The following is a 16,203-nucleotide window of genomic DNA, read 5'->3' as shown; positions in this document are numbered from 1 at the left end:
ATACAAAGTTTAAGGAAATGGTAGGTGATAAGAACTACAACAGAAACACAAGCATAAAGACAGAAAACTGATATTTTGATCAATACATAGGATTAAAAAAGCCCTCACTTTAAGGTATTTGATGTTTTGGAGGAAGAGAATTAAAGGGATTAAACATAATTCTTGCCCTCAAAGAGCTTCAGGTGTGTAGAAAAGGTTTAGAAGAGGAGTAGGTTCAAGGAGAAGGATGGAAGAGCAGCTCTGGAACTTCTACCTTGAAGTTTTCTGAAATAAGAATTTAAAAAAGGAAGAGAGCCAAGTCCATATGGCCACAGCCAAGTATGAAATTTAAAAACCTGATCTCTTATGATAGATGTGAGAATAGTGTTATGTTTAAGGAGAGGTGTATGACGGAGCCTTCTAGGGTGCTAGAAATATCTTGATCTCGGTGTTGGGTTTCATGATGTATTATTAATCTGTATGTTATATAATTTTTAGAAATTGCTATATAGTTTTTAAAAAGTACCCTGTTATGTTTTACACAACTCTTTGGGGATTTAGACTTACAAAATGGATACTCAGACTTACATTCAAGGAGAAATTGTAGGTATAGATGGTAAGTAAATCATTTTAATTTTTATACCATAAAGATTGAGTCATATTTACATTTGCTGGGTCAATGACCTATCACATCACCTTTTTAGTCTTTGAGGTAACTACACTTAGGAAGATGCCCTGTGGTCACAAATGTTTCCATCTTGTGCTTTCCTTTCTCATATTCTCAAATGTCAAATATAAGCTGTTAAAGAGGAAAAAAAAACCCAGCTCCTTGGTATCTGCAGACAACACAATACCCAAGACTTGACACACTACACTACAGTAGGGAGGGCCCTCTGGACCAAGTGTTCCCATTTTGCATCATGCCAACATCATTCAAAAGTTAGTATAGAAAGTTTTTTCTTCTGCTGAGAATACCCTGAGGTATTCTCCAATTTAGGATTACTGAACAATATTTCTTAAATATGTAAGAAAAAAGAAACAATAATCTTCCCTTGTTAAAAAGACCACAATTAATAAAAGCTTATGCAGCATGTTATCACCTTACCATAACAGAATACACAGCAGAAAACAAATCTCTTGGGTTTAAAAATAGCTTTATTTAGCATACCAAAAACACAGAAACATAAGAAAAACCTTACCTAGTATAAACATAAAAATAGTTAAATATCATAATTTAATGTAAACCAAGTGTTTAAAAATGTGAATTATAATAAAACACATGCTATTTACACAGAACCAAGTTAAAGCTACCTCCACAGTTATTGTATCACATCATCAATCTTGAAGTCAACATTAACAATGAATCAAACACGACATTTGTATTTGTACTGGTCAATAAGAAAAAAAGAAATCCTTGAATTTACTTTAAACACATATAATTCATTGTGACATTCCAAGCAGAAAGGCAGAAAGTGCCAGTTCTGGGATCCCATACACAACCACTGCATCATGGAGGCCTGGAAATCATTCCATTGGAAGACTATGAAGCCCATTCTCTCGTTTAAATGCAAACTGGTTGATTCAACTTAATTACTGCTTAAGAAAGGTACTAAATATATCTGCAAAAATAAACCTTTATTAAAAACGACCAAAGGTGAATGTAATATCAATCATGTAAGAAAGGCAAAAGCATAAAAAATATTATTCCAGACAAGCCCCTTTAATTATAACAAATGTTAAGAAACTCAGTTTATAAAACCAGAAGGGGTAGCAAAAGGGTTTTGAAAAATGTAAAACCCAAATCAAAATCAAACAAAACGAACTGAGAAATGTTTCTTGAAGAAAGTGGTATTTTGTTATCCTGTCTTTATCACACAAATGCTGCCAGAGATCTGTGGCTGGTATCAGTATCACTACAGAGTAGTGTGCTGTCTTGGACCAACAGGCCAAAAAGCTGTATCAACTGATGAAGCGTTTGGCTTTTGCTTCAAGAATCAATATCCATTCTTATACTGCAATTCAGGTATCATTAAGAGGCAGCATTAAATCCAATATCAAGACTTTAAAATGTAAGATAAAGTTGCAAGTATATACATAGTAATAGAACATCCTGTTCCTTTGTCTGACCCTGTAATTCTAAAACTTTGGGTCTCCAGACCCCTTTATACTCTAAAATTTATTAGAGATCGGGATGCCAAAGAGCTTTTGTTTATAGAGTTTATATCCATCAATATTTGCCATATTAGAAAATAAAACTAAAAAAAACTGTAAGCATTTATTTAAAAATGAAAGTCTATTACATGCTAACATAAATAACATTTTTAAGAAAATACCTATATTTCCTAAAACAGAAAAAAAGATTTGTGGGAAATGGCATTGTTTTGCATTTTCAACTTCTTTTTGAGAGAGTGAAAAGACAACTAATGCCTGTGTATTATTATGAAAATAGTTTTGATCTCACAGATGTCCTAAAATTCTCTCAAGGGCTCCCAGGGGTTCATGGGCCAGCCACACTTTAAAAACTGCTGGTTTAATGTAAGGCCTAATGTTAATAATCAAAAAAAAAAAAGCCCATAAAAAAGGAACCTTAATTTTCCTTTAAAAAAGAGCCAAAATAGCCACACACATACACACACACGTCACTGGATCAAACACTCCCACTTTCAGCTACAACTAGAAGCCAAAAGTTACCATGTGCTCATGGCCAAATTCAAATTAATATTGTCATTTCTACTGAGATGAGGGTCAAGATTTATTAATTCTTAGTTCAGGAAAGATATGAAACCTATTAACTACATACATCTTAAACACATACATCTTAGTTTCCTTTCCAATATCTTCTTAATCCTGTTTGTGATAAGCTGGCTGTCGTCTCTTAAATTGGCACAGCACTGGGATAGACCAGAGTGACAGAAGTTTAATAGCAAGACACTCGGATCAGGAACACGTTAGCCATTTATGGAGCAGTCTACTCTACTTATCACTATGTGAAACCTCTGATAAATTTTAGGGAAACAGGGAGAAAACCCTCCCTTAAGCACAATAAGAGCAATGCTATGACCTTACACGCAGACAGCTCTTCACATCTAAAGAATTATTTTCATACACACCATCTCATTAGATCCTTTTAAAGCCCCTGGAGAAGGGCAGGATAAATGACATTATCCGTTTCAGAGTTCAAGAATCTGAGGTGTAGATATGGGTCTTTCCCACGGTACCAGGGCAAGTACCTTTTTTAGAGAACAGGATTAGAATTCGGGTCATCTGACTCCTGGTTCAGGGTTTCCCCCCAGCATTCCTCCTTCCTTGGGTTCCAGGGAAGGACTGGAGGGGGGCGGTCTGTAGGGATGGAGATGGAGGCGGCAGGATATGACTGACACTTACAAAACCTGTACTCGTTCTGCTTCATTAACCATTTTATCCAACACTAAGGAGGCTTGGGAGTGGCAGAGATATTTCCCTGACCAACAGAATGAATTTTCCATCAGTGCCTATATTAATGGAACAGCCCTCTTTTCCTTTCTGCGCCAGTTTCTGTTGGCAGTTCATTCATAGCCTGTTCCCTTTACTCCAAGAGCAAAGTAAATATCCTGCACTTTAAAAAATTTGATGAAAATACAAAATGAAATAGCAACAATGAAAATATGTGAAACTATGTGCACCTGGCACAACAGACTTTGCAATCTGCCTCCACCAATTGGAGAGCAATATAAAAATCATAGTTCTTAATTTAATGGAAAACGCCTCCTAATCATCTTGAAGCAAAGACTTCAGTCTATATAAAAACTAAGAAGATAATTTCAAGATTTTTACTAAATTCTTGGGTTCTTACAAATTCTGTGGTGGTAAGAGAAGGAGTAGACAGTAGAGTAAAAGGCACTGAAACAGCAAAAAGAAAATAATTATGGTCACAAATGAGCAAATGAGAAATCTGTATCTCTTCCCTGTCATTAATACATATAACTAGTTTAGAAACTATCCTGCTGCCAGGAGATCCTCTCTGTATTTAACCAAGATGTTAATACAAATAGCATGAGCTATTCAGACACTAAGCAAACAGTGTTTAATTTTAGGAGTTAAGGGGAAGGCAGTCAACAATAACAAAATCATTCCTCCAAACTACCCAAATGCCACTAATGACCAATGGTATTCTTGCTATATACTATAACTAAATTATCATTTATTGTGCCTTCCCTCTCTCCTTTTGAGATGTTTCTAAAATCAAGGTGGATTACATGCATTTTTTAAGGTAGCTGACGAAAAAGGAGGTTAACAAAAGCCAGTAAGAATTAGAAAACATACTAAGTTCATCTTATTTTCAAAATTCAACAGCATGTGGCTGGCTATGGTACAAGTTGTTGCTGTCTCCCCCCCCCCCTTATTTTGGTGAGTAATGTTCTCTTTATAGGTGATTTAGACCGAAGTTAATGGCTTTTTAAGACACTTGCACATATACTGGGCTGATGTGCATACACATATGTATGCATAGAAATACATACACACATATGTGTACCTCATCACATCACATAAAGACCTCCACTAATATGTTTTTCCCTCTTCACATATTTTGATTAGCAAAAATGAGCATGGATAATGATTTTATAGTCGGAAACAAATCTAATGAAAATCAAATCAGAAAATGTGAAGTGGTATGCTGTCAGAGTCCAATACAATAAGTCAATGCACATTTATGTAGTGGTAAAGTGCTAGAAAGTTCTTTCATTAGTATTTTAAAAATGATTATAGTAAAAAGGTTACAGTTTCATTTGATGGTGGTGACCACAGGCACCATGGCAATGGCACTGGCTGAGTTGGAATTGATGATGTCCTCATACTCTGGGGGTGGGTCTAAATGAGGTTCTGTTTCACTCCTCCGGAGGGTCACCTGGCCAGTGGCTTCCTCATAGGTGGGTGGAGGATCGCAGTTGGATAGGCGAGTGGAGACAGAATCTGAGCGCCCAACTACATATTCCAGGAAGCCTGGTGACAATCCACTGCTATCAAACACTTCATCTGGTGGGGGAGGCGGAGTGATAATATTAAGGTGCTGAGGGAAAGGAATGTGGCCTTCAGTTACTGTCTGTCTGCGAGTTTTGTTTCTGAGGAAGCATCTCCAAATTAGGAAAATGACAAGAAGGATAATGAAGAGGCCAAAGATTAATGGAAAGGTAAGGTAAAACTGAAACCAGTCACTTCCTCGGTTACTCTCTCCTTGTTGGGCTTTTGTGTAGGTGTTCCAAAACTCCTTCTGAAAATAAAAGACATATTAAAAATCAGTATGGTCAAAAGATGGGCAATATCAAAAGAACCAATGTCTGGATGCTCTTAACATAATGACCCAAAAACCAAAACCAGATTTGTTGGTTCAAAGGACCTACAGCCTATATATTTCATGACAAGAAATGAAAAATAAGTCAAGTTACAGTGTTCATTCTGGATCCTCTGTAAAATGGTCAGTCAGAACCCAAGAATCTTTTCAAGCCTGGGGAGTTAGTTATGTTTTCAGCTATGACCTTTTCTTTTTTTTTTTTCTTTTTTTTTTTTTTTTTTAGCATTTATTTATTTTTGAGAGACAGAGCAGGAGCAGGAGAGGGGCAGATAGAGAGGAAGACACTGAATCCGAAGCAGGCTCCAGGCTCTGAGCTGTCAGCACAGATCCCAATGTGGGGCTCAAACTCACAAACGGTGAGATCATGACCTGGGCTGAAGTCGAACACTTAACTGACTGAGCCACCCAGGCACCCCCAGCTATGACATTTTAGAAGGAAAAACAAAGCATGAGAGATTTCCTATTTCCCACTTAAACCAAATAATCTTCCCTTAAAAATGTCACATAACATTTTCCATGTCCAATTATGAAGTTTCTCAGTGAGATGTGAAACCCCATCATCATTAATGGTATGTGCTATGTTAGGCTATTATAGGCTTTCAGTAGTTAAACACTTTACAGATGAATGCTTTGTTTTCTCATGGTTGTGTTTGAGGTCTCTTTCCACCAGACCTTCAACTCCCTCTCCACCCCCAAAGTTTAGTACACAGATATTCACCGAATGTTGTAATTACACATTGCGCCTAGTAGAAAGCTCAGGCTAGTGAAGAAATTGTGTTAGGTTATTTCCTAACATAGACTATACTCCTGAAAGACACCAGGACTAGTAGTTCAAATCTTTACTATTTGTTTGGGGGGAAATACTGAAAACACAAAAAGGCAACCTGACCCAATTACTAGCTGTGAGACCTGGACAAGTTACTCTTTGTAAGCGTTAGGTTCCTCACCTGAAAAGCAGGATAATACTAACGTGTACTTTACAGGCTATCTAAGCATCATATGAGATAACATATATAACATGTCTAAGTCCCAGACATATAAACAAATAGTAGTTATTACAATTTTTGTATATCAAATCTCCGCCTCAAATTCACTGGTTAATCTATCCCGTAAGGAGACTACCCCTAATCCTAATGCTATTGACTATTTTTTCAACGTTTAAACTTAACCAGTAAGTGCTTTTCTCACAATCCTATTTATTTGCAGGCACTACAAGTCACTGATAGTAAATATATGGCATCAAGGAAGGGAACCAGGCCATTATCCAAATGGGCAAATAGAGGGAGTTGGACTAGACTGGGGATTGTATTGCCAGATGTCCCATGATAGCATGGCATTAACATAAATCTATGAATCTGGTTAAAAATAAGACTCAGGGCACTAAAGCTGCTTGTTTTATAGTTATATACTTACTTACAAAGGTTTTTTAAAAAAAAGTTTAGCATTTACATTACCAATTCCTAGTCACTAGATCATCATCCACTCAGACTTAATTATACATACACTGCAAGATTCATTGCTCATTACTATTTTTTCTCCATCTTCCCTGATTTGAAGTTGCTCTTCTATTTTGTAATTGAGTAGTCCTTTCTGAAAATTTTCCATACATGAGACACATGGGAAATAGTCTATAAAATTGTACAGCTCTGTGAATAGCTTTCCTTCACCCTGACTGGTAAATGTTACCATAATGATATTTCAGTCTCAGGTTGTAGCTATTTTTTTTCCACTTCATAAATCTAGGTAGTATTCCATGGTCCTACAGCTTCCAATGTGCAGCTAAGAAATCCCACACTTGTTCAGTGGACTTTATTAGTTCTTATTTGTGAGATTTTACTTTAATCCTTCACTTCATTTTACCAGGATATTTCTGACGCTTTTGGTTTTGTTTTCTATCACTCTTATTTTTTTTAGTAGATTATAATTGACATTAGTTTCAGGTGTACAATAGCGATTTGAAACTTTTGTACATTACAAAATGATCGTGATAGGTCTAGTTACCGTCTTTCATGAAAGTCATTCTAATATTATTGACAATATTCCCTTATGCTATACACTACATCCCCATGGCTTATTTTATAACTGGAAGTTGTATCTATTGATCCCCTTCACCTGTTTCATCTGTCCTCCTGCCCTCTGGCAACTACCAGTTCTGTGTTTTTAGGAGTCTGTTTCTGTTGTGTTGTCTTGATTCCACATGTAAGTGAAATCATATGGCATTTGCCATTTGCTGTCTGACTTATTTCACTTAGCATAGTATCTTCTAGGTCCATCCATGTTGTCACAAATGGTGAAATTTCATTCTTTTCTATGATTAAAAGTCCACTGTGTATATATATACTACATCTTTATGCATTCACTTATGGATAGACACTTAGGTTGCTGTTGTAAAGCTGCAGTGAACATAGGGGTCCATATATCTTTTTGAATTAGTATTCTCATTTTCTTCAGATAAATACCCAGAAGTGGACTTGTTGGATGATATGGTAGTTGTATTTGTAATTTTTTTGAGGAACCTCCATATTGTTTTCTATAGTAGCTGCAACAATTTACATTCCCACCAACAGTGTACACCCTCACCAATACTTGTTATTCTTGTCTTTCTGATACTAGCCATCCAGGCAGGTGTGAAGTGGTATTGCATTTGTGGTTTTGATTTGCATTTCCCTGATGATGAGTGATGCTGAACATTTTTTCATGTATCTGTTGGCCATGTATAGGTCTTCTTTGGAAAAATGTCTACACAGGTCATCTGCCTATTTTTTAAATGGGTTTTTCTGTGTTGTTATTGAGTTGTATGAGTTGTTTATATATTTTAGATATCAACCCTTTATCAGATATATCATTTCCAGGGGTGCCTGGATGGTTCAGTTCCTTGAGCATCCAACTTCCGCTCAGGTCATGATTGCATGGTTTGTGAGTTGGAGCCCTGTGTAGGGCTCTGTGCTGACAGCTCAGAGCCTATAGCCTGCTTCAGATTCTGTGTCTCCCTCTCCTTCTGCCCTTAGCCACTTACACTCTCTCTCTCCCTCAAAAATAAAATGTTTTAATTAAAAAAAAATACATCATTTCCAAATATCTTCTCCCATTCAGTAGGTTGTCTTTTCGTTTTGTTGGGTTTATTTTGCTGTGCGAAAGTTTTTTAGCTTGATGTAGTCCCATTTGTTTATTTTGCTTTTTTTAAAGTAAGCTTCACACCCAGTGTGGAGTCCAATGAAGGGCCTGATACGGGGCTTGAATTCATGACTCTGAGATCAAGACATGAGCTGAGATCAAGAGTCAGATGCTTAACCAACTGAGGCACCCAGGTGCCCCTGTTAATTTTGTTTTCGTTGCCCTTGCCAGAGGAGACCGATCAAAAAAAAAAAAAAATTGCTAAGACTGACATCACAGAGCTTACACTACCTAAGTTTTCTTGTAGTTTTATGGTTTTAGGTCTTACATTCTTTAATCCATTCTGAGTTGATTTTTGTATATGGTATAAGAATGTGCTCCAGCTTCTTTTGCACGTAGCTGTCCAGTATCCACAACACTATTTATTGAAGAGGCTATCTTTTTGCCACTGTATGATCTTGTCTTCTTTGTCATAATTGACCATGTAATGTGGGTTTATTTCTAGGCTATCTATTCTGTTCTATTGATCTATGTGTCTTTGTGCCAATACCATACTGTTTTGATTACTATAGCTTTGTAGTATAGTTTGAAATCAGAGATCACAACACTCCAGCTTTGTTCTTCTTTCTTAAGGTTGATTTGGCTATCTGGGATCTTTTGTGGTTCATACAAATTTTAGGATTATTTGCGAACGTTTCTTGAAAAATGCTATTGGTATTTTCGCTGTGGGTAGTATGGACATTTTAACAGTATTCTTCCACTCCATAAGCATAGTATATCTTTCTGTATACTTTTGTGGTCTTCAATTTCTTTCAATGTCTTAAAGTTTTCAGAGTACAGGTCTTTTACTTCCTTGGTTAAGTTCACAGGTACAGTATTCTTTTTTGATTCAATTGTAAACGGGAATGTTTTCTTAATCCCTCTTTCTTATTTAGTGTATAGAAATGTAATAGATTTCTGTATATTAATTTTGCATCCTGCAACTTTACTGAATTCATTTATTCTAATAGTTTTTTTGGTGGAGTCTTTATATATAGTATCACATCATCTGCAAGTAGTGAAAGCTTTACTCCATTATAATTTAGATACCTTTAATTTCTTGTCTACTTGGTGTGGTTAGGACTTCCGATACCACATTGAATAAAAGTGGTAACAGTGGGCATCCTTGTCTTCTTGATCAACAGGAAAAGTTTTCAGCTTTCACCATTGAGTATTATGTTTGCTGTGGATTTTATCATATATGGCCTTTATTATGTTGAGGTACAGTCCCTCCATACCCGTTTTGCTGAGTTTTTAATCATAAATGAATGTTGAATTATGTCAAATGCTTTTTGTCTATCTTAATCATATGATTTTTATCCTTCAATTTATTAATATGGTGTATCACATTTATTTGTGAGCATTAAATCATCCCTGCATGCCTGGAATGAATCCCACTTGGTTATGATGTTTGGTCTTTTTAGTGTATTGTTGAACTTTGCTCATATGTTGAGGATTTTTACATCTATGTTCATCAGAGATACTGGCATGCAATTTTGTGGTTTTTGTCTGATTTTGATATTACGGCAATGCTGGCCTCGTAAAATTAGTAAGTGTTCCTTCCTCTTTAGCTTGGAATACTTTAAGAAGGGTAGTTATTCTATTTAGAGCATGAGCACCAAATATGATGACTGTCAGCTCCATCATAAGCAAGTTAGGATGAGATTGCAAAAATAGTGTCTTTGTGAGGATGAAGTGCTGGCTGGCAAGGTCCCTATGGGTTCCTGCTTCTCCTGTAGCCACTTTAAAATTAGTAAGTGGGTCTGCCTCAGTGTGGTCTAGGTACGTTTCAGTCTGTTGCTTGGATGCTGGCTATCAGGGCAAGTGGGTTTAAGAGCAGAATCTCCATTTCCCACAGTTCTATGATTCTCCTGGTCTTAATCTCCATTGATTTTCAAAACTGGACATTTCAGGGGTTCACCTCTCCAGTGCTGGCCCTCAGGGTTGGGATTTCTGATGTGGGATATAATCCCTTCAACTCTACTGGTTGTGGGGTTACTACATCAGGGGTGGGTTCCCAGGTGAGGCCATGTCTCTACTTCACTTCCCCTTCTTGATACATCTCTTTTGTCATGGAGGTGCAGTTCATCTAGTTCTCAGGTCCTTTACAAAACAAAACCCCAAAACTCTATATCTGTAAATTTGTGGTATTCATGGGAAGAAGTGAGTTCTAGGTCTTCCTATGCTGCCATCATGAATCCCCTCACACACAGGCTTTGAAAGTTGGTGGGCATAAAAATGACTCAAAGCCATCTGTGTTCCACCCCTGAACTAGATCGTTTTTAATTTTTTTTAATGTTTATTCATTTTTGAGAGGCAGAGCATGGGAGACACAGAATCCGAAGCAGGCTGTGAGCTGTCAACATAGAGCCCCACGCAGGGACCTGAACCCACTAACTGTGACAGGGTGACCTGAGCCAAAGTTGGACGTTTAACCAACTGAGCCACCCAGGTGCCCCTGAACTAGGTCATTTAAAAGGTACATTACTCCAACGTTCTGTGATTCTAAGATAAATTTGGGCATAATATTGTATGGTCTACTAAAGGCTATGTACAGATGAAAATATATAAGGTTCAATATTAAGCCAGAAGTAGAAATAGCACACCCCAAGAATACAGCATTTATTTTAGGACAGTACCAAAACCTTAAATTGTCAAGTGATTCTTTTATTTCATGAATACAAATTAAATCACAGGTCAAAATTTAGGACATTTAGGAAAAAAAAGTAAATGTGCTTCTGTATGTGTACACTATTAACTTTTTGTATAAAATTACCACTTTTAGGATGGCCAACTTTATTTTTGATTATAGGATAATATATAAACATCTAAAAAAATATAAATCATATCACAAAGGTATAATCACTATGAATATTTTATATAATTAAGAAAATGTTTTACATCTATTTTGTATCAACTAAAATTGTAATTTACTAATAATTTATTTTGGAGACCTATCAAATATCTTATTTGTGGTCAATTTTATCTGACAATGACAATTTTCTCTGTTTCCTCCTAATCTCTCAAATCATATGTATTTGGTTTTTGTGGATAATATTAAATGGGGGAGACAGTGATTTCAAACAATTATATAATGCCAACCTTAGATAAAAAGTGGCTCTTTTTATACTGTCCTACACTTTGGGATAATTAAGCATCAATAATGCACATGAAAATGATTTTTTTTTCATGCTTGGCTTGTATAATTAGATTTCTCTGGTTTATGTGGCATCCTGGAAAATAACCTACAGCCTAAAATAATCAACTTATATTTTTAAGTGTTACAAAGCTTAGACAAAAAGTATAAAACCAGATTTTTTTTTTATCTATACTAACTCAATCCACACCTAGCAATAAAGGTGTAACTATCATTCCCACTTGAAGATGAGGAAATGAAGGCAGAGAGAGGACACCTAATAATAAACCCAAGATCATTTAACACATAAGAGACCAGGCATGCACAGCAAGCCAAAAAGCAATCTGCCTTGATCCATAAGATATTCTGAACCCGTTTGGCCATTTTTCTAGAAAATTCAGTCTTCTCGGGGTGCCTGGGTGGCGCAGTCGGTTGAGCGCCCGACTTCAGCCAGGTCACGATCTTGCGGTCCATGAGTTCGAGCGTCGGGCTCTGGGCTGATGGCTCAGAGCCTGGAGCCTGTTTCCGATTCTGTGTCTCCCTCTCTCTCTGCCCCTCCCCCGTTCATGCTCTGTCTCTCTCTGTCCCAAAAATAAATAAACGTTGAAAGAAAAAATTAAATAAAATTAAAAAAAAAAAGAAAATTCAGTCTTCTCATATTAACTGGCTCATTTTACAGATCAAAGTAACATTATCTGAATAAAAAGGTAATGACATTTATTTTTGGGGAACTAGGCTTATAATATTAGTCCTTACTTCCTGTGAATTTTCATGTGATTCTAATTGTTATTCAAACAAAAAGCCCCAGTTTGTATCTCTGTAAGCTATATAAGTGGTCTTTTTTAATGAAAACAGCCAAAAGATGAGCATATGATTACAAGACATTGTAAAGCAGTGCTTTTAGAGACAAGAGGAATTTTGTTTAATGAGTAATCATTAAAGGTCACAGTAGTTTTAGAGAAGGTTAAAATTATATAAATAATGAAAGGAATCTGAAGAGAGGTCTGAACCATTTCAGAAGGAGGAGCCCCAAAAGGTAAATGTTTCATTACAGTAGGTAAGTTTCAGAACAAAATTTTGTATGTACAGTATTGTCCTTTTATAAAATGTGTGCTTTTCTGTTGTGAATTTTCTCACTGCCATTTATGAATAGTCAAATTCTATTCCAGTTGCTCAGATTTCATAATTGGAAGGAGGAGGATAAACATGTCCTACAATCTGATTAACCAGCTTAGAACATAATAAAGTTTGGAACTGGGTTTGTATTGATGAAAGGGCCCAGAAGCATTTATACCCAGTGCTCACAAGGCTTCTCCCTTTCCTGAACAAGTACAGGCAATACTCCTGTATTATCACATTTCACAGCTATTGTGTTTCTTATAAATTGAAGATTTGTGGCAACACTGTGTTGAGTAAGCCTATCAGTGCTATCTTTTCAACAGCAATTGTGTCCCTGTCACATTTTGATAACTCTCAGAATATTTCAAACTTCGTTATTGTATTTGTTACAGTAATCAGTGATCTTTGATATCATTATTGTAATTGTTTTGGGGTGCCACAAAATGCACCTATAGAAAGGGGGGGGGTAAACTTAAACGTTAAATATGTTCTCCTAAAGTGTTCAAGTGAAAATAAGACTGACACATCTCTCACTTTAAATCAAACACAAATCCTGTCAAAAGCCAAGACAGGCCAAAAGCTAGGTTTTCTTGAAGGAAATAGAAAGTGCTTGTCCATTGAACACACAAATAACATAACATTCCCTTATGACAAAGCCTAATCCAGAACAAGGCCCCAACTCTCTCCAATTCTATGCAGGCTGAGAGAGATGAGGCAGCTGTAAAAAAAAAAAAAAAAAAAGTTGGAGGCCAGCAGAGGTTGATCAAGGAGCCAACTTCCAATTCCATGAAAGTGCAAGGTGAAGCAGCAAGTGCTGATATGGGAGCTGCAGCAAATTACCCAGAAGCTCTAGCTAAGACAATGAAGAAGGCTACACTAAATAATAGACTTTCAATGGTGAAGAAACAGCCTTGCATTGAAAGGTGCCATCTAGGGCTTACCTAGCTAGAGTACACAAGTCAATGCCTGACTTCATAGCTTCAAAATATACACTGGGACACTTGGGTGGCTCGGTCAGCATCCGACTCTTGATTTCAGCTCAGGTCATGATCTAGCCATTGTGAGATTGAGCCCCATGTTGGGCTCCATGCTGGGCATGGAGCCTGCTTGGGATTCTCTCTTTCCCTCTCTCTCTCTGCCCCTCCCCAGCTTGCACTCTCTCTCTCAAAATAAATATTTAAAAATATATATAAGCTGACTCTCTTGTTAGAGGCTAATGCAGCTGGTGACCTTAAGTAACTAGAAGTTACAGAATTAAAGAATACAATAATTGAACTAAAAATACACTAGAGGGGTTCAATAACAGAATGGATGAAGCAGAATTGATGAGTGAGCTGAAATAGAATGTCCTATTATGAACCTCATGGTTACCACAAACCAAAAACCTGTAACAGATATGCTTGGATTCCTTTCTTTATATTTTTTGTGTAACACTAAAGAAAGTCATCAAGTCACAAGGGAAGTGAGCAAGAGAAAAAGAAAGGAATAGAGAAGAACCACCAGAAAACAACAAGACGGCAATAAGGACATACCTACCAATAATTACTTTAAATGTAAATGGACTAAAAGCTCCAATCAAAAGACATAGGGTGAATGACTGGATTATAAAAAAGACCTATGTATATACTGTCTACCAGAGACTTCAGATGTAAGCACAAACACAGATCAAAGTGAAGGGATGGGTAAAGATATTCCTTGACACATTAGACCAGATGGACTTAACAGATATATACAGAACATTCCATCCCAAACAACAAAATGCACATTCTTCTCAAGCACACATGGAACATTCTCCAAGATCACATATTAGACCACAAAACAAGTCTTCTATTTTTTTTGTTGTTGTTTATTAATTCTTGAGAGAGAGAGAAAGCACAAGCAGGGGAGGGAGAGAGAGAGGGGAGACACAGAATCTGAAGCAGGCTCCAGGCTCCGAGTTGTCAGCACAGAACCCAACGCAGGGCTTGAACTCACAAACAGCAAGATCATGACCTGAGCCAAAGTCGGACACTCAACCGACTGAGCCACCCAGGTGCCCCCACAAAACAAGTGTTAAGACAAATCACATCAAGCATCTTTTCCAACCACAATGGTAAGAAAACTAGAAATAAAATGAGTAAATCACAAATATGTAGAGATTAAAGAACATGCTCCTGAACAACCAATGGGTCAAAGAAGAAATCAAAAGAAATTTAAAAATACGTCTAGACAAATGAAAATGGAAGCACAACATACCAAAAGTTATGGGATGTAGCAAAAACGGTTCTAAGAGGGAAGTTCCTGATAAATGTGTATAATAAGAAACAAGAAATCTACAGAACCTACCTTATACCTCAAGGAATGAAGAAGAAAAAGCCCAAAGTTAGTAGACAGAAGGAAGTAACAAAGATCAAATGAACCAAAAAATAAATAAAAGAGGCACTAAAGACAACTGAAAAGATCAATGAAACCTGGAAGTGGTTTTCTGAAAGGATAAAGAAAAGTTACAACTGATACCACAAAAATGCTAAAGATCATAAGAGAATACTAGGAACAATTATACATCAACAGATTGGACAACCTAGAAGAAATGGATAATTTCCTAGAAATATACAACCTACTAATACTGAATCATGAAAGAAAGAGAAAGTCTGAACAGACCAGTTACTAGTTAGGAGACTGGATCAGTAATCAAAAACCTCTCAACAAACAAAAGTCCAGGACTAGATGGTTTCACTGGTGAATTATACCAAACACTTATAGAAAAATTAATAAAAATCCTTCTCAAAACATTTCCAAACTCATATAAGACCAGCATTATCCTGCTATTAAAACCAGATGAGGACATCACATGAAAAGAAAATTACAGGCCAATATCCCTGATAAGCATAGATGTAAGACCCCCCCACACACAATATTAGCAAATCATATTAAACAGTAAATTAAATGGACCATACACTATTAATGAGTGGGAATTATTCCAGAGATGCAAGGATAGTTCAACATCTGCAAATCAATCAATATGATATACCACTTTAACAAAACGAAGGATAAAAATCTTATGTCATCTCAAGAGCATTCAACAAAATTCAACATCCATTTAGGATAAAAACTCTTAATAAGTGACTATAGCGGAAACCTACCTCAACTTAATAAAGACTATATATAACAAGCACACAGCAAACATTATACTCAATAGTGAAAAGCTGAAAACTTTTCCTGTGAGATCAGGATAAGGATGCCCATTATCACCATTTTTACTCAAGATAATTTTGGAAGTCCTACACAATTAGACCAGAAAAAGAAATAAAAAGTATTCAAAATGGAAAGGAAAAAGCAAAACTGTATTTGTAGATGCCATATTATGTATAGAAAACTCTAAAGACTATCAAAAAAAAAACAGAACTAATGAACAAATTCACTATAGTTGCAGGATACAAAATCAATGTATAAAAATGTTGCATTTCTATATACTAATAACTATCAGAAATTCAGGAAACAATCCCAT

The 16,203-nt window shown here is 36.3% G+C and overlaps 1 protein-coding gene across 2 annotated transcripts in view; it reads right to left on the bottom strand.

Moving 5' to 3' along the window:
• Window positions 1–1,116: 1,116 nt before the first annotated feature.
• Window positions 1,117–16,203, bottom strand: part of PRRG1 (proline rich and Gla domain 1) — a 139,701-nt gene continuing 124,614 nt past the window's right edge. For both annotated transcript variants that reach the window (XM_043571446.1, XM_043571447.1), the window contains exon 4: window positions 1,117–5,227. In XM_043571446.1, coding sequence (XP_043427381.1) covers window positions 4,742–5,227 — 486 coding nt within the window. In that variant the 3' untranslated portion in view covers window positions 1,117–4,741. The remainder of the gene's footprint in view (window positions 5,228–16,203) is intronic.

Source organism: Prionailurus bengalensis, chromosome X (assembly GCF_016509475.1).
Source record: "Prionailurus bengalensis isolate Pbe53 chromosome X, Fcat_Pben_1.1_paternal_pri, whole genome shotgun sequence".
NCBI lineage: Eukaryota > Metazoa > Chordata > Mammalia > Carnivora > Felidae > Prionailurus > Prionailurus bengalensis.
The sequence above is the reverse complement of the archived record's forward strand: the minus strand, read 5'-3'. Positions and strand labels throughout refer to the sequence as shown.